This window comes from Periophthalmus magnuspinnatus, chromosome 13 (genome assembly GCF_009829125.3).
Source record: "Periophthalmus magnuspinnatus isolate fPerMag1 chromosome 13, fPerMag1.2.pri, whole genome shotgun sequence".
Taxonomy (NCBI): domain Eukaryota; kingdom Metazoa; phylum Chordata; class Actinopteri; order Gobiiformes; family Gobiidae; genus Periophthalmus; species Periophthalmus magnuspinnatus.
The window spans coordinates 8,155,968-8,181,278 of record NC_047138.1 but is presented as its reverse complement, the minus strand read 5'-3'; the positions used below and the strand labels follow the sequence as shown (position 1 = coordinate 8,181,278).

The following is a 25,311-nucleotide window of genomic DNA, read 5'->3' as shown; positions in this document are numbered from 1 at the left end:
CATAAAACTGGATGTTCCTAAACCCATATCGGCAACTTGTTCTTTTAGTCAGGTTGCCTCCCAAATAAAAGAAAAACTGCAAAAGTAGTACCAGTATTCAAAAATAAGAATACCGTAGTTTTACAAATTAGAAACTGATCTCCCTACTGCCCCAGTTTTCAAAAATTGCTGAAAAACTCAACAAGTTTCTTGACAAGCATCAAATAATTATCACACGTCAAGTTTTAGGACAAAATGAAACACTTCAATGCCAATAATTGATGCAATAGAGGAAATCTCAAATGCACTAGATTATAAAAAAAAACAAAAGGAAAAACATGGTGCTGGTGTTCTTATTGATCTTTAAAAAGCCTTTGATACTGTCAATCACTCGATTGTGTTAGGTGTTAGAGGAGTATCTGGGATCTGGTTCGTTTTCTTAGAGAAAGATTGAACTATGTTCAAATGGGACAATATACATACAAAAATCATGGTATTGCCAAGTCTAACCCGTCACCTAATATCTACCCGTCACCTAGGATCTGTTTGCCATGGATGACCCTACAGGGACATAGAGCCCCCAACAACATAGCTCCCAGGATCATTCAGGTACTGAGACCTATTTCAGTTTAATTTATTCTGTTTTAAAAAGTCAACATTTTACTTTGTTTCACTTTCTTGATCCAAAACGTCTATTACAAGCCCCACAATACTTTGAATTAAGTATTGTGGGGCTTGTAATATATTATTAATAGAGTATTACATATTTTTAATGTATCAGTTAAAATGGTAGATGTACTAGCATTATGGAAAACCGCACATGTTTTTCCTTTACATAAAGGTTTGGACTACTAAAAATATAAATATTATCTATACCTAAATTACCTTTCTTGCAAAACTTTTTACTTCAATAAATGCTCTATTTTGATGTCTTTTCAATTGAGTTTCAGAAAAGGGCATAATACTCTCACTGCAACCACAAACATTTTAAATGACATTATCCCAGCCCCTGAACAACACAAACAAGATTGTGTAGCAAAGCTAAAGCTTCTCATTCAGTAGATTATAAAATCCTCCTGCAGCGCCTGAAGCAGACTGGATTTGACAATGCTACATGTAATTCTTTCCAAAATGATCTTATAAACAGAACCCAGGGAGAAGTAGCCAATGGGATTAAATCAAAATCTTAAACTTTAAGCAAAGGAGTCCCCCAAGGCAAAGTTTGGGCCTGCTACTATTTTACTATAGTTTTTAATTGTTTTCAATTTAAGAGAAAGCCTCATACATTCCCATGTAGATAATGCTGTATTGTATGCCAGTGCTCACTCTGCTGATCAGATGATTTTAAAACTGCAGCAAAATTTTAATGAAATCCAAAACTCCCTCAAAAATCTTAAATTATCATTGAATGCAAATAAAACTATATGAGTGTATATATGACTATGTAATGATGTTATTATTTGTCAAATGAATTAACATAAATATCTGTAAACTTACCTTGTGGTTGTCTGCATAATTTAGCTGAAAATCATTATTTTCTTTTATTTTCTAAAAATACTGCTAGATTCTTATAACCTTGATTGTTTAGGAAATTTAACCCAGAATGATACTCCTCCTGGAGGATGATTACTTCTCCAATAAAATGTTTTTCAATCACTGCTGTTGCATTTTATTCATTTAAAGTTACTTAAGTTATAAATATAATGGAACACTTTATTTGTCCTTTTGGTGCTGCCAATGCCCTGGTGGGTGGTAACTTAATATGATCAAAACGTATCTGAAGATGAGCCTATAAAAGCGTGTTCTCTCTTACAGTGAGGGGGGATGATGAGGATGAAAATCATGCCTCTTCTCAGAATGCATTTGTTATTACAAATACTTGGCATTCTGTTATTCTTTGTCCTGTATCTATCTGAATCAACCAAGTTCTCCCCTTCTTGTAAATTATGGAGGAGGTTTGATATTAACAGCTTACACAAAGCAGGAGATGTGATTTTGGGGGGTCTTTTTGAGGTACACTACAGCTCACTATTCCCTGAGTGGATATTCACTTCAGAGCCACAAGAACCGGGCTGCAGTGGGTAAGAGTGTCATCTGATTTCTTTACAACAAACAAATCTGTATTGTAAGATTTTTCATTATTTTTAACTTTTATTGATCCATTTTCAGCTTTGACCCTTTAGGCTTCCGACATGCTATGACAATGACTTTTGCTGTTGAAGAAATAAACAACAGCACTGAGCTCCTTCCAAACTTGACCCTGGGCTACAGTTTGTATGATAACTGTGCCACGCTGGATATTGGCCTCAGTGCAGCTCTGTCAATGGCCAGTGTGCAGACAGAGAGCTTTGTGCTACAGGAAAACTGCACAGGGATTCCTCCTGTAATTGGTATTGTGGGTGATCCCTTCTCTACATTTTCTATTGCAATATCAAATGTTCTGGGTTTATTTCGACTGCCAATTGTAAGTCACAGAACTTATGTATTGATTGTAAAATTGTACTATTTGTTAGATTGTGTGCATTTTTTTAATTTGTATTTTTCACTTTAGGTAAGTTATTTTGCCACATGCTCTTGTTTGAGCGACCGACAAATGTTTCCTTCCTTTTTTCGGACTATTCCAAGTGATGTCTTTCAGGTATTTAAGATGCAAGAGCATAGAGTGAATGAGCATAGAATTGAAAGAGAGGCATTAAAATGTATAATCCATTTACAGAAAAAACACTACATCTATAATTATAATTTATATTTTATTGATCGTCATTCAGTACAAGTGTACAATATTAGAATAGCCAAATAAATTGAATAAAAAATGCCTAAATGACTTGGTTATTTTAAAAAATGTAAATGAATGCATATTGTATGAACAGCTGTAATTTTATTAGCTGGTGCTCACTGATGCTGTAGTAGTTTAAAGCATAGCACACATACCACCTCAGCATCGAGGGTTTGGCTCCCGACCACAACTATTTACTACATGTCTCTACCCTCTCTCTCCCCATTACATGATACAACTGTCCTGTCTAATAAACTGTCCTACCAAATTAATCCTTTGGGCTTGAAAAAACATAAAAATGTTTCACAGAGATATTTGTGTTGGTCAAAAATTGCATGTTTTAGTAAGATCCAAGAGTGTCTATTTATTATTTTTCTGGAAGATGCTTTGCACTGTTTACATTTTTATATATTTATTTCTCATTCAGGTCCATGCAGTGATGCAGATTCTAAAACATTTTGCCTGGACATGGGTGGGGCTTCTGGTCAGCGATGATGACTATGGCCTCCATGTTGCCAGAGCTTTCCAGACAGACTTTGCCCAGGCTGGTGAAGGATGCCTGGCTTACACAGAGATCCTGCCTTGGGGTTATGACCTGGACATTTACAGTAAAATAGTCGACGTGATCAAAAGCTCGTCTGCCAAAGTCGTGATTGTGTTTGCCCATCAGATGCATATGATTCAACTCATAACTGAGGCTAGACCAAAAAATATTAATGTTTTCTTCTGTAGCTGCTAAATAATAAATAATGCTAAATAATGCTTTGTCCTTAAATGCATTGTGCAGGTGGTTAAGCAGAATGTTAGAGGTTTGCAGTGGATTTCCAGTGAAGCTTGGACATGCGTTGAGGGACTTCACACTCCTGAATTCATGCCATATCTCTCTGGAACGTTGGGCATTGCAATCCGTCGAGGCGAGATGCCGGGATTCCAAAACTTTCTTCTAAACATAAATCCAAAACAAAACTCTAAAGAAAAAGACATGGTAAAAATGTATATTATTTTATAAAATGTGTAAGGTCTCAAATAATATGTATACATAATTGTTGCCTAAAGGTTCACCAGTTTTGGGAGCACACATTTGAGTGTAGGTTTGCTCCAGCACCTGCAGAGTGGACAGAAGCTGGAGGAGCTTTGTGCACTGGACATGAAGATCTGCAGAACATAGACACTGAGTTCCTGGATGTGTCCAACCTCAGACCAGAGTATAATGTGTATAAGGCTGTGTATGCTTTGGCTCATGCTCTGGACCAACTGCTGCGCTGTGAACCAGGGAGAGGGCCGTTCCCTGGGAACAGCTGTGCCACTCTGCACACACTGGAGCCATGGCATGTGTGTGCCATCACAAATTATGTTCTCCCTGCATAGTCAAAACAACTGCCCACACAGTTATTACTACAAATATTTTTATCAATTTGACATTTTAAATGTATTGTAATTATATTATTTCTATTTTGCAGCTCTTGTATTATCTGGAAAAGGTTCACTTTACAACACAGTTTGGAGATGAGGTATTGTTTGATGAGAATGGGGATGCTCTGCCCACATATGACGTCATGAACTGGCAATGGCTCCAAAATGGACAAACAAAAGTTGTAAATGTGGGTGAATTCAAGAAATCAGCCTTCCAAGAAGAGAGGATTATACTCTATGAGCATAAGATTATGTGGAACATGCAATTCACAGAGGTGTGTTGGTGTTCTTTAACCTTTGGAGTTCATTTGTAAATGTACTGAAATTAAAAATATATTGTTCCAGCCTCCTCGGTCAGTGTGCAGTGAGAGCTGTCCTGCAGGAAGCCGCATGGCCAGACAAAGAGGTCAGCCTGTGTGCTGCTTTGACTGTATCCTCTGTTCTGAGGGCACCATCAGCAACACCTCAGGTCAGACGCTCTTCACAATGGCAACAGTTTTACAACTTATGAGAAAAGCATTCTGAAAGCTACAGAGCCCCTAGAGTTTCCTAAAAAAGTAAATAATTAACCCGTTAGATAGGGGTGTGCTAAATGCATTGAACATGGCAAAAAGTCCATGCAGTTCAGATTTGCATTTTATAGACGGACACAGAGCAGATTTTGCTCCTGGGATCAAATGAATATGTAAAACGGGAAACGAGAAAATGCAGATGAAGTTGTTTTGCGAATGCTGCTTGATTTATCTAGACGGTGAGAGCTAAAATGTGTGGAATTTAACACGTTGGAGAGACAGGTGTAAATTATCTGCGGAGGATAGACAGTTTCAGTTTCTGCACCAATGGTGCATTTAAAGTGATGTTAGATAAAATTGTGACTAAGAATGTATACACTTGCTAACTCAGAAAGTTGAATAGCATAATAATTGTGTTGTTTAGAAGGCAGTGTCGGTGTGGTTGGTGCACTAAAATGACCCACTTGGCCCTGACCCTTATAATCCACAAAAGTGTCGAGTGTCTCAGCAGTACTATAGAAAGCTATGGTAAAGGTTTAGGCTGGGTCTACCAACAAGTCTCTCATGGGCATGCATCAGCAGTTTCTTTTTTACACATCTTTGATTTTTGGCTCTTGATGAGGCCCTGGGCGACAAATAGCACATGCAAATTTTCAGTTAGCTCTCATAATTTAGGACCTGGCTTAGTAAATATTCCCCATAGTATCAAAATAACACAAGATACTAAAATTATCATGCAAAGAAGACACTGTCTGTTTTAGGGGACTTTAGGTACCTCATTAATATGTATTAACAGTAAAAGTTGAAATTTGTATCTCAATAATGATTAATAATGAACTCTGCCATGACAGTGTGGCAGATTCATGATGATATTCACGTTTCTTTGACAGACTCCATGGACTGCAGCGTGTGTCCAGAGGACTTCTGGTCCAGTCCTGCTTGTGACCAGTGTGTTCCTAAGAAAACAGAGTTCCTGTCCTACCATGAGCCTCTGGGGATCTGCCTGACCACAGCCTCACTGCTGGGAGCATTTATTTGTGCCGCTGTGTTTGGCATCTTCACATATCACCGCAGCACACCACTGGTCAGAGCTAATAATTCAGAAATGAGCTTCCTGCTCCTGGTGTCTCTCAAACTGTGTTTCCTGTGTTCTCTGCTGTTCATTGGACGTCCCAGACTGTGGACATGTCAGCTGCGACATGCAGCATTTGGGATCAGCTTTGTGCTGTGTGTCTCTTGTATTCTGGTGAAAACCATGGTGGTGCTGGCTGTGTTCAAGGCCTCAAAACCAGGAGGTGGTGCCACCTTGAAGTGGTTCGGTGCATTACAGCAGAGAGGGACAGTTTTTGCTCTTACATCTGTCCAAGCAGTCATCTGCGTTGCATGGCTTGTATCAGCCTCACCAACACCTCATAAAAACATCAAATATCATAATGACAAAATAGTTTATGAATGTGTAGTTGGCTCAACTATGGGTTTTGCTGTTCTTCTAGGCTACATTGGTTTACTGGCTTTGTTGAGTTTTATGTTAGCATTTCTGGCCAGAAATCTCCCTGATAATTTCAATGAGGCCAAACTCATCACGTTCAGTATGTTGATGTTCTGTGCTGTGTGGGTGGCCTTTGTCCCTGCTTATGTCAACTCTCCAGGTAAATATGCAGATGCCGTGGAGGTATTTGCCATCCTGGTGTCTAGTTTTGGCCTCTTGGTGGCGCTGTTTGGACCAAAATGTTACATAATATTACTGAGACCAGAGAGAAACACAAAGAATGCAATAATGAACCGTTGTAATACAAAAGCATATAACTAACAAAAAAATGTTTAGAATAATACAAAACTGCACTTACAACTTTATCTATATAGTAGGTTCATATATTTTATTGCTAAATAAAATACTAAAATACTACATGTGTGCTGATTATAGCTCAACCCTTTTCCTGTAGTTTTGTTTTTTTTTGTTTTGTTTTTTTTTCCTGTCTTGTCGTAGCAAATAATAATAATAGTCTTGGCATAATTACTATGCAGAGGACTCATGGGATAAAGCATGACGTACCCTGATACAGTATATAGATAAGCAGCAACACATCAACAGTGTTATTTGAATGACATCAGGGCATGCTATGTTATTAGCCTATCAGTAAATTATAGAAATGTCTTGTCTTATTTCACACATCATTTTGAGCTCATTTCTGTATTTGGACATGGTTACATCTTCTCTCCTTACATGTCAGCTGAGAAAAGAGTTTATTCTCAATACTTTGCACCAGGCAGGAGATGTGGTTCTTGGTGGATTGTTTGAGGTGCACTACACTGCTATGTTTCCTAACAGATCCTTTACCTCAGAACCTCAGCCACCTGTCTGCCTCGGGTGAGTCCACATTTTAAACAGAACAAGGTATACTTATGTGTTTTTGTTTATTTGAATGATTAATATTATGTTATTTGGAGTATTCTCACTATCATGTTACTATTATTTATATTCCTTATGGATAAACATGTATGTATACCTTTGTACCAACTGTGCTCAAAAATGTATAGCAAATTTACCGCCATACACTGCTTGTCAGATATTGAAATAACTCTTTCTTTCTCCTTAGTTTTGACACTTTAGGATTCAGGCATGCCTCGACCATGGCTTTTACAGTAGATGAAATCAACAGAAGATCTGATTTGCTTCCTAACCTCACTTTGGGATACAGTTTGTTTGATAACTGTGGGGCTCTGGTGGTTGGTTTGAGCAGTGCACTGGCAGCAGCTGGTGGCCAGGAGCGACAATATGTACTTCAGGAAAACTGCACGGCACCTCCCCCTGTTATAGCAATAGTTGGTGATCACTACTCAACGTTTTCCATTGCAATCTCAGATGTATTTGGTCTATACAGAATGCCTATTGTAAGTTTACTTTATTTCAAAGTTTTGTAATTCACTGTAATATGACTACTGTCTTATATTGGGTTAAAACTTAATGGAATTTCAAATGTACCTAAATTATGTATCAGGTGAGCTACTTTGCCACATGCTCTTGTCTCAGTAACCGTCAAAAGTTCCCATCTTTCTTCCGGACAATCCCCTCTGATGCTTTTCAAGTAAGTCTTTGTTGTTTTATTAACATATATCCATATATCAAATAATATGAATTGCTTTGTAATGGCTTATCAGGTCCGTAGCATGATTCAGATTTTGAAAAATTTTGGCTGGACGTGGGTGGGCCTCCTGGTCAGTGACGATGACTATGGGCTGCATGTGGCACAGTCTTTTCAGTCAGACTTGCCACAGTTTGGAGGAGGCTGTCTGGCTTACACTGAAACTCTGCCCTGGGACAGTGATCCTGAGGAACTGAGGAGGATTGTGCATGTAATAAAGACATCAACAGCCCGGGTTGTCATTGCATTTGCACATGAGATCCACATGATTAACCTTTTGGAAGAGGTCTGTAAAATAGTTTATATTATAAGTATATTATGAATAAATAAAATAGGAAAAAATGAATGAATCATAATAATGTTATTCATAATGTATTGTTTGTAGGTAGTGAGGCAGAATGTAATTGGTCTGCAGTGGATGGCCAGTGAAACATGGTCAACAGCGACAGTGTTGCAAACTCCCAATCTCATACCACATCTTGCTGGAACAATAGGCATCGCCATCCGCAGAGGAGAAATACCAGGACTAAAGGATTTTTTGTCAAACATTAAGCCTGAAGCATATTCTAACAGACATAACATGGTAACGTGCAATATTTCTGTTCAGCAATGAGCCATATTTGAGCCAAAAAATACTGATAATAATAATTCATTTCAGGTTAATAAATTTTGGGAGCACACATTTAAGTGTACGTTTGCTCCAGCTCCTGCAGAGTGGACAGAAGCTGGAGGAGCTTTGTGCACTGGACATGAAGATCTGCAGAACATAGACACTGAGTTCCTGGATGTGTCCAACCTCAGACCAGAGTATAATGTGTATAAGGCTGTGTATGCTTTGGCTCATGCTCTGGACCAACTGCTGCGCTGTGAACCAGGGAGAGGGCCTTTCTCTGGGAACAGCTGTGCCACTCTGCACACACTGGAACCATGGCAGGTGTGGTAAACATGATTAAGTATGATTAGCATAATTACAAATGTATTAGACTTTTTTTTTTCATTCGGTTTGAAGCTGGTCCATTATTTACAAAAAGTCAACTTTTCCACCTCGTTTGGTGATCAAGTGTCTTTTGATGAAAATGGTAATGTCTTGCCAATCTATGACATCATGAACTGGAATTGGTTGCCAAATGATCAAATCTATATTCAGAATATTGGTGAGGTAAAAATGACATCTGCTGGAGAAGATCTCAGAATTCATGAAAATAAAATATTTTGGAATTTTGAAAACAAACAGGTAAAACTTATAACATGATATAACAAAATTTTCTCAAATTCTTTCAATGTTTCATCCTTTCCTAACTGCACATTTGTACACAGCCTCCTCGGTCAGTGTGCAGTGAGAGCTGTCCCGCAGGAAGCCGCATGGCCAGACAAAGAGGTCAGCCTGTGTGCTGCTTTGACTGTATCCTCTGTTCTGAGGGCACCATCAGCAACACCTCAGGTCAGACGCTCTTCACAATGGCAACAGTTTTACAACTTATGAGAAAAGCATTCTGAAACCTCCAGAGCCCCTAGTGTTTCCTAAAAAAGTAAATAATCACCTTGTTCACACAAGATAATTATCTTGTTCGCAGAAAATAGTTACACTATCATGCAAACAAGATATTCCATTTTCTCCACTCCGTAGTACCTCATTAGGACATACCATAACAGTGCATTAATGATGATTACATCTTACATATTTTTTGACAGGATCTATGGACTGCAGCGTGTGTCCAGAGGACTTCTGGTCCAGTCCTGCTCGTGACCAGTGTGTTCCTAAGAAAACAGAGTTCCTGTCCTACCATGAGCCTCTGGGGATCTGCCTGACCACAGCCTCACTGCTGGGAGCATTTATTTGTGCCGTTGTGTTTGGCATCTTCACATATCACCGCAGCACACCACTGGTCAGAGCTAATAATTCAGAAATGAGCTTCCTGCTCCTGGTGTCTCTCAAACTGTGTTTCCTGTGTTCACTGCTGTTCATTGGACGTCCCAGACTGTGGACATGTCAGCTGCGACATGCAGCATTTGGGATCAGCTTTGTGCTGTGTGTCTCTTGTATTCTGGTGAAAACCATGGTGGTGCTGGCTGTGTTCAAGGCCTCAAAACCAGGAGGTGGCGCTATTCTCAAATGGTTTGGTGCACTACAGCAGAGAGGGACTGTTTTTACTCTGACCTTCATTCAAGCTGTCATCTGCGTCACTTGGCTGGTGACTGCTTCACCTGCTCCTCAGAAAAATACTGACTATCACACTGATAAAATAGTTTGTGAATGTGTGGTTGGTTCAACAGCCTGGTTTATTGTTTTACTTGGCTACATATATTTTTTAGCTTTGTTGAGTTTTATGTTAGCATTTCTGGCCAGAAATCTCCCTGATAATTTCAATGAGGCCAAACTCATCACGTTCAGTATGTTGATGTTCTGTGCTGTGTGGGTGGCCTTTGTCCCTGCTTATGTCAACTCTCCAGGTAAATATGCAGATGCAGTGGAGGTATTTGCCATCCTGGCGTCTAGTTTTGCCCTCTTGGTGGCGCTGTTTGGACCAAAATGTTACATAATTCTTTTTAGACCAGAGAGAAACACAAAGAAAGGCATTTTGAATCAAACCTTAAGCAAAACCTCCAAGTATCGTTGAACACTGAATCGTTATTATTGTTATCATTATAACTTTTTAGTAGGGGGTATTATCCAAATCTACTTTAATTCGCTTTCTACCATGTTATAACATTGTTCTCTCATTGAAAACATGCCTCGAGTGGTTTGACATGTCATTCAAGCAGGTTTGAATAATCTTGCAATCTCACCCGGGCACTACTCGAACCCTCCCTACAGTTAGGACTACGAGCCTGTACAAGGCTCAGCCCACAAGCCTGCACCACACATGCTCCCGCACCTCAGTTTTTCAAAGTTATACAAAAACAGAATACAACAGTACATTACAACATCACAATCTTGATTCGATGAAGGGAAGTGACAGTGAGCAGGGTGTGCGGGAACTTGAGCAACAAAAACTAAAGTGAAATTAATGAAAGATTTCAGTATATTGTTTTTGGCGAATATAGTGTTTTCAAGACAATAAAAGGTAACATGGCCATCTAAATATGTTATGTTAACAATGAATACTCTATAGAATGGTAATTAGAAATATAAATATCTTCCAATATCACATTACCTTCACAACAAAACAAACAAATTAATTCATGCATTTCCTGTCTTTACAGGGTAGGATTATTGAAAGAGTTACCAAGCAGTAATCCCCATATTTATTTTACAATGCCTACTTCCTCGAGCTTATCCTGCCTCCAAAGTCAAGATGTCATCTGATTTTCTCAGCTACCTTGCAATGCAACTCATTTTGTCAGTTCATGATCCAGAGCATGAGTTCAGCTCATTCTTTACCACTAAGGACTGATACAAAATGACTTTCTTCCAATCTACAGAATATGATCACTAGATAGACAATGGCGTCTTAGCTATAAAGCAATTTGACACTTTATACATTCAATTAACTGTCAAACAACAACAAAAAACTACATATGTCACATGTCATCCATCTAGCAGTTCTCTGTATTTTGAGAATTCTTTCTGGGCTGTACTTTAGGCCCTGCCCCGTTCTGAGCTACACCCCTGGCATTTGACACAGAATTTATGTATAAATACATCTGATCTTACAAGCAAACATGGGTGGTATCAGTCCAGTCATGCAAAGCTATGCGGAACATACATTTGATATTCTTCTCATTGTTTTCTATGCCTTTTGTATTGGGCTCTCTTTCCACTTGCCAATTACAAGGACAGTTTCACCTCAACACAATGCAAAAAGATGGCGATGTGATTTTGGGTGGGCTATTTGAAATCCACTTTTTCTCTGATTATCCTGACCTGACATTCACATCACAACCACAGCAGCCCGTTTGCTTTGGGTAAGTTCAAATCCATTCACAATATTCACTTTTTCTATTTATAACTCAGTGGGCTTGCTGAGTTTGCTCTTAACTTGTTGTTCCTGATCAATCTACTGTATTGATTTGTCTCCTCTTATTACTTATTACTGTTATTTGTTAGTTTTGATGTTCTAGGTTTCAGACAGGCCCTAACTATGGCCTTTGCTGTGAAGGAAATCAATAGCAACACTGATCTGCTCCCGAACGTGACTCTTGGATACAGTTTGTATGATAACTGTGTTGAACTCAGTATTGGATTTCGTGCAGCCCTGTCTTTAGCTGCTGGGCAGAAAAAACATTTTGTATTAAATGATTCATGTGTGGGTGCACCTCCCGTCCTGGGTATTGTAGGTGATTCTTCTTCTACACGATCTATTGCTATATCGAATGTCTTAGGATTGTACAGAGTGCCCTTGGTAAGTATTTACTGGTAAAAATTGATCAATTATTAATAAATGTATGTTGTGCATTGTTTTTAATGTCAAATGTCACATTTTAATTGATGTGTCTTAGGTGAGTTACTTTGCCACATGTTCCTGCTTAAGTGACCATACAAAATATCCTGCTTTCTTTAGGACAATTCCGAGTGATGCTTTCCAGGTAGAAAAAATCTAAACAAAACTCTAGACTCTTGGCATATTATACCTTTTCATAACAGGGGCTGTATTATAGGTGCACGCAATTATTCAGATTTTAAAACACTTCGGTTGGTCCTGGGTAGGTCTACTGGTCAGTGATGATGACTATGGCCTTCATGCTGCCCAGTCTTTCCAGTCTGACGTCTTGCCGTTGGGTGAGGCATGTCTAGCGTACCTGAAGGTTTTGCCCTTGGACAATAACCAATATGAAATTGAGAGAATTGTGCATGTGATAAAGAAATCTACAGCTCGAGTAGTCATTGCATTTGCTCATGAGAGCAACATGATTCCGCTGATGGAAGAGGTAAATGTAATAATTGTTGTCACAGTCCAATAAAATGTTTTATCAATAAAATTACTATCCAGGTAGTGAGGCAGAATGTGACAGGTCTGCAGTGGATTGCTAGTGAAGCTTGGACAACAGCGACAGTGTTGCACACTCCACACTTCATTCCGTATTTGCGAGGAACACTGGGCATTGCCATCCGGAGAGGGGAAATACCAGGATTAAAGGAGTTCCTACTACAAACACTGTCCACACAGTCAAACAAAAGCGCTAGTAATAATGACATTGTAAGTAGTCACTTTTCCTTTGTATTGTTGACTAAACATAATGCTATAATCTTACTATTCATTGCAGGTTAACCAGTTTTGGGAGCACACATTTAAGTGTAGGTTTGCTCCAGCTCCTGCAGAGTGGACAGAAGCTGGAGGAGCTTTGTGCACTGGACATGAAGATCTGCAGAATATAGACACTGAGTTCCTGGATGTGTCCAACCTCAGACCAGAGTATAATGTGTATAAGGCTGTGTATGCTTTGGCTCATGCTCTGGACCAACTGCTGCGCTGTGAACCAGGGAGAGGGCCGTTCCCTGGGAACAGCTGTGCCACTCTGCACGCACTGGAGCCATGGCAGGTCTAAATATACAGTCTCATTAATACAATGTACTCCCAATGTACTTGTTTATACCTCATTTAAAGATTCAAGGGTTTGAAAATGTTTCTTCTCATAATTCACAGTTTGTACATTATTTGCAAAATGTGAACTTCACCACGTCGTTTGGTGATGAGGTGTCCTTTGATAAGGATGGTGATGCAATACCTTTATATGATGTAATGAACTGGCTGTGGCTTCCGAGTGGAAACATACAAGTTCAAAATGTTGGTGTGGTTAAAAAGTCAGCCCAGAGAGGGGAACAGCTCCATCTCAATGAGGATGCAATATTCTGGAATTTTGAACCCATGAGGGTCAGTTTTGCACATGCACTTAACTTTGATTTGTGAGCTGGATAATGAGGTTAATGATATGGATGCCTGTAGCCTCCCATGTCAGTGTGCAGCAAAAAGTGTCCCCTGGGAACTCGCAGGGTAAGAAGGAAAGGAGAACCTGAGTGCTGTTTCGACTGCATAACATGTTCTGAAGGCGAGATCAGCAACACGACAGGTATGAATTAGATTTCACTGATTTCTAAACGATAAAAAAAACTTCAAAGTATATGGAATATTTTCTTTTACAGACTCCACAGAATGCATCCCATGTCCAGAGGACTTCTGGTCCACTCCTGATCGTTACCAGTGTGTTCCTATGAAAACAGAGTTCCTGTCCTACCATGAGCCTCTGGGGATCTGCCTGAGCACAGTCGCAGTCTTAGGGACTTTCATTTGTGCTATAGTTCTCCTGGTTTTTGTTCATAATCGAAAAACACCTATAGTAAGGGCCAATAACTCAGAACTTAGTTTTCAAGTCTTATTATCTCTCAAACTGTGTTTCCTGTGCTCACTGCTGTTCATTGGACGTCCCAGACTGTGGACATGTCAGCTGCGACATGCAGCATTTGGGATCAGCTTTGTGCTGTGTGTCTCTTGTATTCTGGTGAAAACCATGGTGGTGCTGGCTGTGTTCAAGGCCTCGAAACCAGGAGGTGGCGCTATTCTCAAATGGTTTGGTGCACTACAGCAGAGAGGGACTGTTTTTACTCTGACCTTCATTCAAGCTGTCATCTGCGTCACTTGGCTGGTGACTGCTTCACCTGCTCCTTACAAAAACACTGACTATCACAATGATAAAATAGTTTATGAATGTGTAATAGGATCCTCCGTGGGTTTTGCTGTTCTTCTAGGCTACATTGGTTTACTGGCTTTGTTGAGTTTTATGTTAGCATTTCTGGCCAGAAATCTCCCTGATAATTTCAATGAGGCCAAACTCATCACGTTCAGTATGTTGATGTTCTGTGCTGTGTGGGTGGCCTTTGTCCCTGCTTATGTCAACTCTCCAGGTAAATATGCAGATGCAGTGGAGGTATTTGCCATCCTGGCGTCTAGTTTTGGCCTCTTGGTGGCGCTGTTTGGACCAAAATGTTACATAATTCTTTTTAGACCAGAGAGAAACACAAAGAAGGTTGTTATGGGCAGGGTTTGAGAAAATGGAGATAGCATTTAATATGTTGATGATTCTTCATGTGACAATAGTGTAATTCCTTATTGTTTTCCATCCCAAACCCATTTTTTTTTTTTTATATTTATGTGCTGAAATGTTTGTACAAAAGTCTGAGTATGCAATATGTTTATCTATAGTATGAAATAAATTAATAATGCAAAGCTACGTGTGTGCTTTGTATTTTTTGAAAGTATTTAATATTCTCCGTACAATTTTATCTCAACTTTGGATGTGGACATGTTAAAATGCACTTTTAGACACAGAAAAGAAACGGTCAATATATTTTATTTTATCAAGACAGAAAAATGGTCTTTGGGAAAAAAACAAAAACAAACATCATCTCATTTATTTCATTCTTGAATCAAATATTATCTCTTCATCACATATTTCTTTGTATTTTTCTCAGGTCTCAACAGTATAATGAAGCATTTTGGTGCAAAAATGCAAAACAATAAGCCATAACTGGAGGCCAGAATAGCAAAGATTTCTACAGCTACAGAGTATTTTCCAGGAGAGCTGACATAGGCAGGGACAAAGGCCACCCAAACAGCACAGAAGATCAACATGCTGAAAGTGATAAGTTTGGCCTCATTGAAGTTGTCTGGGAGTTTTCGAGCCAGAAAAGCCAAGAGGAGGCATGTGCAGGCCAGCAGCCCGATGTATCCCAGGACCAGAGAGAAGCCCAGCATAGACTCCATGGCACACTCCAGAGTGACCTTTGACCCCTGCACACTCAGGTCCACATGAGGTTCTGGAGGACTGACACACAGCCACACAATACAGATGAGGATCTAAAGATTAAAAGACAATTATGTTTCAACTCAGGTCTCAAATTTCAAGACCAAATAAGATAAATATTTCACCTGTATACACGTGAGCAGGCACACACTCCCTCTCTGTTTTGTTGGACCAAACCATTTAACAAACATCTCAGCACCGGGTCGAGCTGAGCGGAAAGCTGCTAGAACAACCATAGTTTTGACTTGGAGACAAGAGACAGAAAGCACAAAGCTGATTCCAAAGGCGGCCTGCTGGAAGCGACAGGTCCAGACCGATGGTCGACCAATGAACACCAGAGAGCACAAGAAGCACAGTTTCAGGGACACGAGAAGTAGAAAGCTCAGCTCTGAGTTATTGGCTCGAACCTGAAATGAAAATAGATCATCTCTCTTTCTTGATAAAACTCAAATATGAGACAAATATATTTTAATACCATAGGTGTTTGTCGATAGTAAAGGAACACCACAAAGACTGCAGTGGTCACTACAGCTCCAGATACAGCCACTGTGGTCAGAGTGATGCCCAGAGTTTCATTAAAGGAGAGGAAGTCCAGCTGTCGGGGGATACATGACGTTTTATATGCGTTTGACCAGTATTTAGCCGGACAACGGTGGCATTTCAAAGAATCTTCCCATGCAAACAAAAGCATAATCAGGTGCGTGGGTGACTCAAAAGGAGGAAGAGGATTAGTAAAATATGATGTACTTGTTTTGTTACTCATTTCTCCACTTGCACAGGAGATACAGTCAAAGCAGCAGGGTGGTTCTCCTTTTCTCACAGCCTTCCTTGTCCCTGGAGGGCAGCTCACACTGCAAACTGAAGTAGGTACCTATGTGAGTTATAAATATACATACAAATGGATAATTAATAAATATACAAATGGATAAGTATATTCTTAAATTGTAGTTTGCTAACCTCATTTGCTCCTGTGCTCCATTGAATAGCTTTTTCATTCAGAACAATGTCAAAGCCATCCACTCGTCCGATTAGAACAAGTCTGAGTGACCCTTCAGGCGTCTTCTGCCAGTTGATCAAATCATATTTTGCTGGAATATCACCTCCTTGGAAATAAAACCGCTCGCCCTGAGGTGTGGTGAAGTTGACTGTGTGCAGGTGCTCAAGAAGCTGGAGGCCAAAAACAGACAAGCCATAACAATAACAGTATTATTCAGACTGCATTATCACTAGTGAATGTTTCCACTTACCTGTGCAGGTGTGACATTCTGAGGAGAGGAGCAGTTGGATGTGGCAGCAGAGGCCTCAGTGTTGGGGCAGGACAGAAGGCTGTGGAGGGCATGAGCTGCTGCATAAACTGCCAGATAAACATTATATGTGACCCTTAACTGGGACATGTCAGTGAAGTGATTTTGCACCCCATACAGGGACTCTGTCCCATTACAGGGAGGAAGAGGAGAGGAGGATGAAGACAGAGGAGTACAGCCAAACACCATTTCCCAGTATTCTCTTAAAAACTCATTCTCTGGACACTGTGAAGGGTGTAAACTTTTTATGTAATTTTCAAATCCCTCTATATTAGAACTGCGGATGGCCACACCAAAAACACCACGAGCCACTCTTGAAGAGGCAGGATGCTGGAGGAGGTCTCCACTCGTGCTCCAGGCCTCACTGGCCAGATACTGTCTGTCAGTCACCTGATGAAGACACACAATATGATAAACATTGTAAACATGTACATGATATCCCAACATGTTCATTTTGCATTTTTGTTCTTACATTTATTCTGTTTAGTTGCACAAACAGCTCTCTGACGTCTGTGTACCAAGTAAAGATCACAATGACTTTTGCAGCTGAGGCCTTGATAGTAAGAGCAGCTTCTCTGGCATCAGAGATTATGTTTTCTCTTCTGAGAGTTCTCACAAAAGCCAAACACACAGACCCCACAGTCTCTTCCTGAAATATCTAAAATACAGTTTAACTAATCTTTCAAATACGTACTATTGTTATTATCTCATCTGAGATACCTTTACTGCCCCAAGTCCATAGTCTGTATTGGAGACCACTGCTCCAATCCATGTCCACTGGAAGCGGATGGCCAGTTGTGCCAGAGCCCGGGCTTGATAGATGTCACTCGGGATTGACCTGAAGAAGTTCGGATACTGCTGTCTGTCACTGAGGCAAGGGCATGTTGCAAAGTAGCTGATCTGAAAAAAACAAAAAAACAAAAAAAACATATTGCCAAATACAGGATATATAGGACAAATATAGGAACACATTTTTTTTATCAATATAATGCATATATATATATAATTTCACCTACTATTGGTACTGACAATGGCCTCAAGACTGATGACAGCGCTATACTGGTTGATGAAGATGGACCTCCAATTATAATTGGGACAAGACCTTCCAATGTCAAAAATGTCAAGTTTACATTATTCATGTTAGCAATAATTTAGAATAATAAGGTAGGCAAATAATGACAAATAATGTAATCTTTGCAAATAGTTACATGGTCCAAGCTTTTAATGTAGAAACAACAACTAATTAATACTGTAGTAAGTAATATTAAGGAATACTAGTACTTACAGGATTACATTACAGGTCATTGTTATGTTATTGGTTACTATATTTGTTTCTGTATTTTGTGAATCATACATTTCATCCATATACCTTGTTTGTTCAAATTGTTAGTAGCAGATTTGTCCACAGATGTGCAGCTCTTCGCATCTCCTCCAACTAAAGACAGAACAGCTTGAAGAGCCCAGGGGGGTCTTCCACAATCATCCAAAATCTGATAGCCCACTTTTACACCTGGCAGCAGCCTTTTACTATGGTTAATTTCCTCCACAGCGAAGATCATTGCATACACATACTGCAATGCAATGCTGTCTAAACTTAACCACAAAGGGTAAAAACATGTTAAATACAGCAGCAAATCTTGTAATTAAGAAGTAGCATAGTAGTAGTTATTTACTTAGTGCATGGTTGAGCTAAGGAAGTATGTCGGCAGAGTGAGTGAGTAGGTCACGTCACGTAAAACTGTCTCTCCATTCACCAACTATACCCACTACTCTGATCGCGCTGACTGCACTTTAGTACTTGGATTAAAAGACGAAGATGCCAAAAACAAAACAAGCGCGAAGTGATCGTGAAGTAACAGACGGCAGCACGGACTACATACCAGCTAGCATGGGTCATGCTACAAACGCTGACTGTGATGCTAACGCTAGTTCCTCTGCTAAATTAAACACCGTAAATGTTTCAGCTGACACTCTGTTAAAGAGTATTTCTACGGCTGTGGCGGAGGAAGGGATGCGCATTCAAAAGGCCATGAAAGAGTCTTTTGATGAGTTTGAGTCTAAAGTGAACAATAAGCTGGATGGCCTCATAAAGCGCATTGATGAAGTTGCCGAAATAACTGAGTCACTCATGGCTCGCCAAATCGAGTCCGAGACACGTATCTCTGGGCTAGAAGATGACATCGCACCGATAAAAAAGCGAGTGGACGAACTGGAAAAAATTAACAAGGAGCTAATGGGAAAAGTACTGGACTTGGAGGGGCGATCAAGACGTGACAACATCAGACTATTAAATCTAAAAGAGGGAATAGAAGGTACGGATCCTATCATGTTTTTTGAAGGATTTATACCCAAACTGTTAAACTTACCGGTCACCTCAGTAGCAATTGACCGCGCCCACCGGGGCTTTGGGGAGCGTAGAGACGGACACCCGCGTTCTGTTATCATCAAAATCCAACGCTCCAGAGACGTCACGATGGTACTGACTGCAGCCAAACAACATAAGACTATACAATACCAGGGCTGTGACTTGAGGATCATTCCCGATATCCCACCTACTGTCCGGATGGCCAGGAGAGCGTTTAATGCCGTGTGCGCGGAGCTTATTAAAAGGAACATACGCTTCCGAATGGCCTATCCCGCAGTTCTGTCCTTCACCATTAATGACACTAAGAAGACTTTCAGAGACTCGAAAGAGGCTGAAGCGTTCCTCAGAATGACCTCCTGAACTGGTATGTGACACTCATTCTCTTATATACTAGAGATTGGACCGTGGGAAATGTTCCAGGTGCAGCATGTAAATACTGTTTACTAATGGACAAGAACTGAGGATTCGTGGGTATGGGATTCTATTCCACCAGGATTAAATGAGAGACAGTTTTCTTTTCTTTTCTTGACAAAATTCACAAAGTTAATAAGAGTTATAGTCAAATTGTTATAATTATTTTTTGTTATTTTATGTTTTTCTTTTCTTTTTTCTTTCTTTATGGGGTTCAGGGAAAGATGGTAATACTGGTAAGGGCCAACATGTATCTACCGATGACAAGAATAATGTCTGATATCAAATTAATGGTAACATATGGGTTTGATAAACATAAATTGTAGTAGAGAATATGAAACATTTGACCAGCACCATTCTGGTACTTTAGGGAACATAAACTGTGAATATTATAACGCAGAAGATTTAATAAATGTTAAGAGTGACTTTACCTTTTCATTGATGCATCTAAACATCAGAAGTATCAAAAAGCATCACGACGACCTGGTTTCACTACTTGCCACTATAGGCCATGACTTTGAGATAATAGGTTGTAGTGAAACATGGATAAATGAACTAACATATCTTGACTATTTTAATCTGGACGGATACTCACTATATCACAAAAATAGAATTGGTAAAATTGGAGGAGGAGTATGTCTATATATAAGCTCCCAATTCTCAGTAAAGGAACGAACAGATATTAAGTTAGATGATGGTTATTCTGATTCATTATTTGTAGAACTAAAAAACATAAATTCAAAAACTATTATCATAGGAGTAATTTATCGTCCACCTGATTCAGACTATGATACTTTTAGAGATCAACTTGAGAATGTTTTACTCCACATAAACCAAACTAAGACAAACTGTCTTATCATGGGAGACTTTAACATAGACATATCTAAAGAAGATAACATTGGAACAGACTTTCTCAATACTCTCTTCTCCTCATCATTTTTCCCAACTATCAATAAACATACTCGAGTTACAGAGAGAAGTAAGTCAACCTTGGACAACATAATAACTAATATAGCAGAAATTGAATGTAAATCAGGAATAGTATATTCCGATATCACAGATCATTATCCCATTATACATTATTTGAATTTGAAGAACAAAATACCCGACCTATGCGCAAAGAGAAAAATGAAGGTTCTAAACAACAAAACCCTTGCGAACCTGATTCTGCATCTTCAAACTAAAAGGTGGGACTCAGTATTCAATACCTCAGACCCCAACTGTGCATATAATTCACTAATTTCTGAAATAACAGATTCTGTTAGTAAAACTATTCCGGATAAGATAATTAAACAGCATAGTACACATGCCAAACCATGGATAACAAAAGGAATTCAAAAGTCGATAAAAAAGAAAATGAAATTATATAAGCAGTATGTTAAAAATCCTAACACCCAAAACAAAATGTTATATACTAAATACAAAAATAAATTGACAAAAATAATAAGAACAAGCAAACAAATGTATTTTACTGTCAAATTCAATAATGTTCTTGGGAACCAAAAGGAATCTTGGAAGGTGTTAAATGAGATCCTCAGCCGCACACAAAAACCTTCAGTCCTTCCGGACACGGTGTTGCAAAATGAACTAAATGGAAATACCAACTTATCTAATATCTTCAATAATTACTTTGCCTCTGTTGGTAAACAACTTTCTAAAAATATATGTCAACTAGGGGGCGCCCACTATGAGCATTATCTTCAGGGCTCCTATTCTAACTCACTCTTTTTCAAACCTACCTGTAAAGTAGAAGTGATCCACATCATAAACAAGCTAAAGTCTTCTCATACTACTGGTGCTGATAACATCTGTAGCATAATCATTAAAGCCATAGTAAATGAAATTGCTGAGCCTCTTGCCTACACTATCAATCTTTCATTAGCACAAGGCATTGTGCCAAAATTAACCAAGATGGCAAAAATAATACCCATATACAAGTCTGGGGATAAAAATGACACTCAAAATTACAGACCTATATCCATCCTCCCAACTCTCTCTAAAGTATTAGAACGAGTAGTATACTCCAGACTTGTAGAATATTTGGATAAGTATAACATTTTAGTACCTTCACAATATGGCTTTAGGAAAAACAGCACCACATGTATGGCTATTTTAGATCTTGTTGAGAAAATTAACGATGCTTTTGAAAAAGGAGAGTGCGGTATTGGGGTGTTTCTAGATCTTTCGAAGGCATTTGATACTATAGATCATGAAACTCTTCTTGGTAAATTGATGCACTATGGTATCAGAGGAGTAGCACTCCAGTGGTTTAGAAGTTATATCTGTGGAAGAAAGCAATATGTGCATGTTGAGGAACAAAATTCAGACACAAAAATCATTGAGACAGGAGTCCCACAAGGATCCATTATGGGGCCACTCTTATTTATTATTTATATAAACGATTTTGTCTTTTGTTCCAACAACATTCACAAAGTACTATTTGCTGATGACACGAATCTGTTTATGTCACATAAAAACCTGGATCAGTTAGGGAAACTTCTAAATGAACATCTCGTAAAGGTAAATACTTGGTTCAAATGCAACAAACTGTCTTTAAATATTAACAAAACCTTCTTTATTGTCTTCCTGCCAAACAGACATAAATCCTGTGATGAGGACCTATGCATAAAAATAGATGGCCAAGTTATCCAACAAGTTGATTCCACTAAATTCTTAGGAGTATATATAGATAAATCTTTAAATTTCAAAAAACACATTGATGAGCTGGTTAAAAAATTATCCAAAATTGTTGGCCTACTGTTTAAAATAAGACATGTACTTCCATCAGAAGCACTGCTGACACTGTAAAGATCCTTGTTTGAGACGCACCTGAATTATTGCAATGTGATATGGTGCAACACCTATCCCACTTACACTGCTAAACTCCAGATATTACAAAAAAAAGCCATAAGGGCGATCACCTGGTCCTTGTCAAACTCCCCAACAAATCCACTATTCCACAGATATGGTCTTCTAAAGCTATGTGAAAGTAACATATATCACAATGCTTGTACAATGTACAGTGTGGTTCACAAACTAAACAGTCGATTGTGTGACCTTATCCCACTACAATCATCCTCTCATCAGCACAACACAAGGGAAAAAAGTATTTTAAAAGGAAAATTTAGGAAATTAAAATGTACCAGCTTTAGTGTCTGCTATAGAGGTCCACAAATATGGAATGAATTAAGCATTGACATTAAACAGTCTCCCTCATTACATATATTTAAAAGAAATCTGAAATGCAAACTACTGGGAAGCTATAGTGCCTGACTGAGTGCGGCTCAAGTTCTGCATTGGATCTTCTCTCTGCTCATAACGGGTGTGTGTATGTAAACGTATGTGGATATGTGTGTGTGTATTATACATATATTATACATATATTTATATATGTGTGCAGCTGCATGTATATATGTATGCTATGCATGTGTCATATATAGATATTATATGTTGTATAGGTCATATATAATGTATAGGTTGTGTTGGTGTGTGCTATATGTATGTATATGTATGTGTGTATATATGTGGATAGATATGTAGATATATGGATATATTGTGTATGTATGTGTGTATGTATGTATGTATGTATGTATATGTATATATATATATATATATGTATATATATGTATATATATATATATATATTTATATTTATATATATTTATGTGTGTGTAGGGCAAAGTAAAGAAAAGGAATACTTGCCAAGCCATCATTGGGTGTTGCGCACAGGGTGATGGACCCCATTACATAAGCTTTACAGCTTCTTGGGGGTTCCATGTTTTTCACAGGGTCAATTGGGAATAGGTGAACGATAGACACTTCCATATGTAGCATATAAACGCAGAATTGTAGATAGTATGTTGCTACGTGTGTGTATGTGTGTATGTGCCTTACTAAACTTTGACCATTGTGAAAAATAAAAAAATTGAAATTGAAATTGAAAATTGAAATGGTCTGTAATTTGGTACTTGCATATAGTCATTATCAATATTTGGAATTTGGTAATGGACACTAAAAGATCCACCAATGACCACATCTCCATCTTGAGACAGAGGCAGGCTAGTGTCTGTCCTCCACTTTAAGCATTTCACGCTCTCCTCCTCCTGCAATCCCAGTCCATACCCGCACTGAGTCCCCCATAGCCCCCAGATCCAGAATACACATGCAATACAGGCTAACATGATAAATAATGGTTACAGTCAACTTGAAAAATAAAAATAAACAGCTTAACACAACTGACAAACTGTGCTAGAGGTACCACTTATAACTCCTGCCCCGGTGAAGGAGATGTCGTCCATTCCAGATATTTATAATCATGATGTGTTGTGATGCATATGTAAATCAGATGAATCGCCCATGCAACACAGCTACTTTGAATACAGAAATGGGTGAGCTGATTGTAAAGGTAGAGATAATTACATGGTGTCAGACTGGATGATGTAATGAAGTATTGTTAATAATGATCATGTATTCATATTGGAGTAACCTACAACTACCTTAAAGGAGCTGTTCCTTTTTGCAGGTTTCTAGTGGTTCAGAGTTATTCCTCTCTTAACACCCTAATTATTCACCGTGATCAGTTTGCATTTCACAACTTTCAGAGGCACGAGCAGGGTTTACCATTACAGTAAAGCAAACAACTACCATGCTAACAGTGCACTACCTTATTATCAGACAATAAACCTAGAACACAGCTGTCTTATTTGACTTCTAGAGATGTTTATTCAGTATATCATTACTGGTGCATGACAAATTTTGCTGAACTATGAAAATAAAATTGAGTACAGACTCTTTAAAACTGCTTCATTGTGATGTTATGGTGTTTTGTTTTTCCAAAGTTTTGGCCTTCTCTACACTGTTGCAGGTTTTATTACCTATATAAGTAATTGTGTCCAACAAGAAACGTTTATGTAAATACAGTGCAGTGCTAATGAGTAGTTTTCAAGATTAGAGATGAAACATGTCTTAAATTCCCTTTTTTTATGAGATTTTACAGCAGAACAAAAGACTGAGACCAGACTACATGTAGAAATCTTATTACTGATCGGTACTTCATTTTAGTGGTTAAAAGTGTGTGAAGTTGAGTGTTGCGAGACTCCAGAAACTCCAGAGAATACACATTTTATTTAACATATTTGACTAAAAAGAGCAGACCCACAAAAAGTATGAGGATCTATTTACTTCACTCATTTAAATCTTTTTATTGTCATAATAATTTAATTAATTCATTCTTGAAGGCTGAAATAAGTTCTATAAATATGTTCAGTATATGTATATGGGCTAGCTATGGACCTTTGAGATGTTACAAACATTTTACACGAAAAGACTTTCCACTTTTCTGTTGTGTCTCTAGAGTTCACCTGGCTCTCTTTGGACACTGGCTGGGATATCTAGACTGCAGGAAACAGAAGACACTTTTGTTCCTGAGGACTGGTTTTCTTTAACTGCCCTGACACACTATCTGTCTGCCTGTTTCTGGCTTGTACTTTTCATAAAACAGGATAGAACAGTTTGTTCAGCAAAATCTTTCTCTACAGTCACATCACTGGTGTCAGACATGTGATGTCAAGGTCAAAAAGGTCAGCGCAAGGAGGTTAAGGTCAGACTACTGGAGCACAGCCCAGGTTTGAAACTATGTGCCCTCCTTTCATGCAATTTTAGTTAATAG

The 25,311-nt window shown here is 38.7% G+C and overlaps 4 protein-coding genes across 4 annotated transcripts; 3 read left to right on the top strand and 1 right to left on the bottom strand.

Moving 5' to 3' along the window:
• The first annotated feature begins 1,887 nt into the window (after positions 1-1,887).
• On the top strand, positions 1,888-6,490 carry LOC117380582 (extracellular calcium-sensing receptor-like). The gene is made up of 9 exons (XM_033977408.2): positions 1,888-2,060; positions 2,149-2,443; positions 2,531-2,617; positions 3,183-3,452; positions 3,543-3,740; positions 3,812-4,087; positions 4,216-4,443; positions 4,514-4,637; positions 5,571-6,490. Exons 2-9 carry the CDS (start codon positions 2,177-2,179, stop codon positions 6,488-6,490), a joined length of 2,370 nt encoding a protein of 789 aa, XP_033833299.2. The 5' UTR covers positions 1,888-2,060; positions 2,149-2,176.
• Positions 6,491-6,845: 355 nt separating this feature from the next.
• Positions 6,846-10,441, top strand: LOC117380581 (extracellular calcium-sensing receptor-like). The gene is made up of 9 exons (XM_033977407.1): positions 6,846-7,048; positions 7,278-7,572; positions 7,680-7,766; positions 7,840-8,109; positions 8,209-8,406; positions 8,482-8,757; positions 8,833-9,057; positions 9,141-9,264; positions 9,516-10,441. The coding sequence occupies exons 1-9, from the start codon at positions 6,882-6,884 to the stop codon at positions 10,439-10,441; spliced, it is 2,568 nt and encodes an 855-aa protein (XP_033833298.1). The 5' UTR covers positions 6,846-6,881.
• Positions 10,442-11,541: 1,100 nt separating this feature from the next.
• Positions 11,542-14,807, top strand: LOC117380206 (extracellular calcium-sensing receptor-like). Its single transcript, XM_033976966.2, has 9 exons — positions 11,542-11,729; positions 11,872-12,166; positions 12,264-12,350; positions 12,423-12,692; positions 12,755-12,961; positions 13,029-13,304; positions 13,409-13,636; positions 13,709-13,832; positions 13,906-14,807. Exons 1-9 carry the CDS (start codon positions 11,557-11,559, stop codon positions 14,805-14,807), a joined length of 2,562 nt encoding a protein of 853 aa, XP_033832857.2. The 5' UTR covers positions 11,542-11,556.
• Positions 14,808-15,193: 386 nt separating this feature from the next.
• LOC117380579 (extracellular calcium-sensing receptor-like) lies at positions 15,194-23,941 on the bottom strand. The gene is made up of 12 exons (XM_033977406.1): positions 23,902-23,941; positions 23,616-23,817; positions 18,237-18,460; positions 17,893-17,969; positions 17,588-17,767; positions 17,340-17,525; positions 16,811-17,257; positions 16,521-16,730; positions 16,311-16,434; positions 16,039-16,232; positions 15,689-15,970; positions 15,194-15,616 (listed from the first exon to the last, which is right to left on the bottom strand). The coding sequence occupies exons 1-12, from the start codon at positions 23,939-23,941 to the stop codon at positions 15,194-15,196; spliced, it is 2,589 nt and encodes an 862-aa protein (XP_033833297.1).
• Between the last annotated feature and the right edge of the window lie 1,370 nt (positions 23,942-25,311).

What these genes read in the sequence shown, in the direction of transcription:
- LOC117380206 (XM_033976966.2), top strand. Translation starts at nt 11,557, where the DNA reads ATGCCTTTTGTATTGGGCTCTCTTTCCACTTGCCAATTACAAGGACAG. An exon ending in TTCCGAGTGATGCTTTCCAG is followed by an intron (nt 12,351 to 12,422) that starts GTAGAAAAAATC and finishes GCTGTATTATAG; the next exon opens with GTGCACGCAATTATTCAGAT. An exon ending in GCGCTAGTAATAATGACATT is followed by an intron (nt 12,962 to 13,028) that starts GTAAGTAGTCAC and finishes TATTCATTGCAG; the next exon opens with GTTAACCAGTTTTGGGAGCA.
- LOC117380579 (XM_033977406.1), bottom strand. Translation starts at nt 23,941, where the DNA reads ATGGACGACATCTCCTTCACCGGGGCAGGAGTTATAAGTG. An exon ending in AATATTGATAATGACTATAT is followed by an intron (nt 18,461 to 23,615) that starts GCAAGTACCAAA and finishes TTTGTGGTTAAG; the next exon opens with TTTAGACAGCATTGCATTGC. An exon ending in GCCTGCTCACGTGTATACAG is followed by an intron (nt 15,617 to 15,688) that starts GTGAAATATTTA and finishes TTTAATCTTTAG; the next exon opens with ATCCTCATCTGTATTGTGTG.
- LOC117380582 (XM_033977408.2), top strand. Translation starts at nt 2,177, where the DNA reads ATGACAATGACTTTTGCTGTTGAAGAAATAAACAACAGCACTGAGCTC. An exon ending in ACTCTAAAGAAAAAGACATG is followed by an intron (nt 3,741 to 3,811) that starts GTAAAAATGTAT and finishes TGTTGCCTAAAG; the next exon opens with GTTCACCAGTTTTGGGAGCA. An exon ending in ACACACTGGAGCCATGGCAT is followed by an intron (nt 4,088 to 4,215) that starts GTGTGTGCCATC and finishes TCTATTTTGCAG; the next exon opens with CTCTTGTATTATCTGGAAAA.
- LOC117380581 (XM_033977407.1), top strand. Translation starts at nt 6,882, where the DNA reads ATGGTTACATCTTCTCTCCTTACATGTCAGCTGAGAAAAGAGTTTATT. An exon ending in TCCCCTCTGATGCTTTTCAA is followed by an intron (nt 7,767 to 7,839) that starts GTAAGTCTTTGT and finishes ATGGCTTATCAG; the next exon opens with GTCCGTAGCATGATTCAGAT. An exon ending in GGAATTTTGAAAACAAACAG is followed by an intron (nt 9,058 to 9,140) that starts GTAAAACTTATA and finishes ATTTGTACACAG; the next exon opens with CCTCCTCGGTCAGTGTGCAG.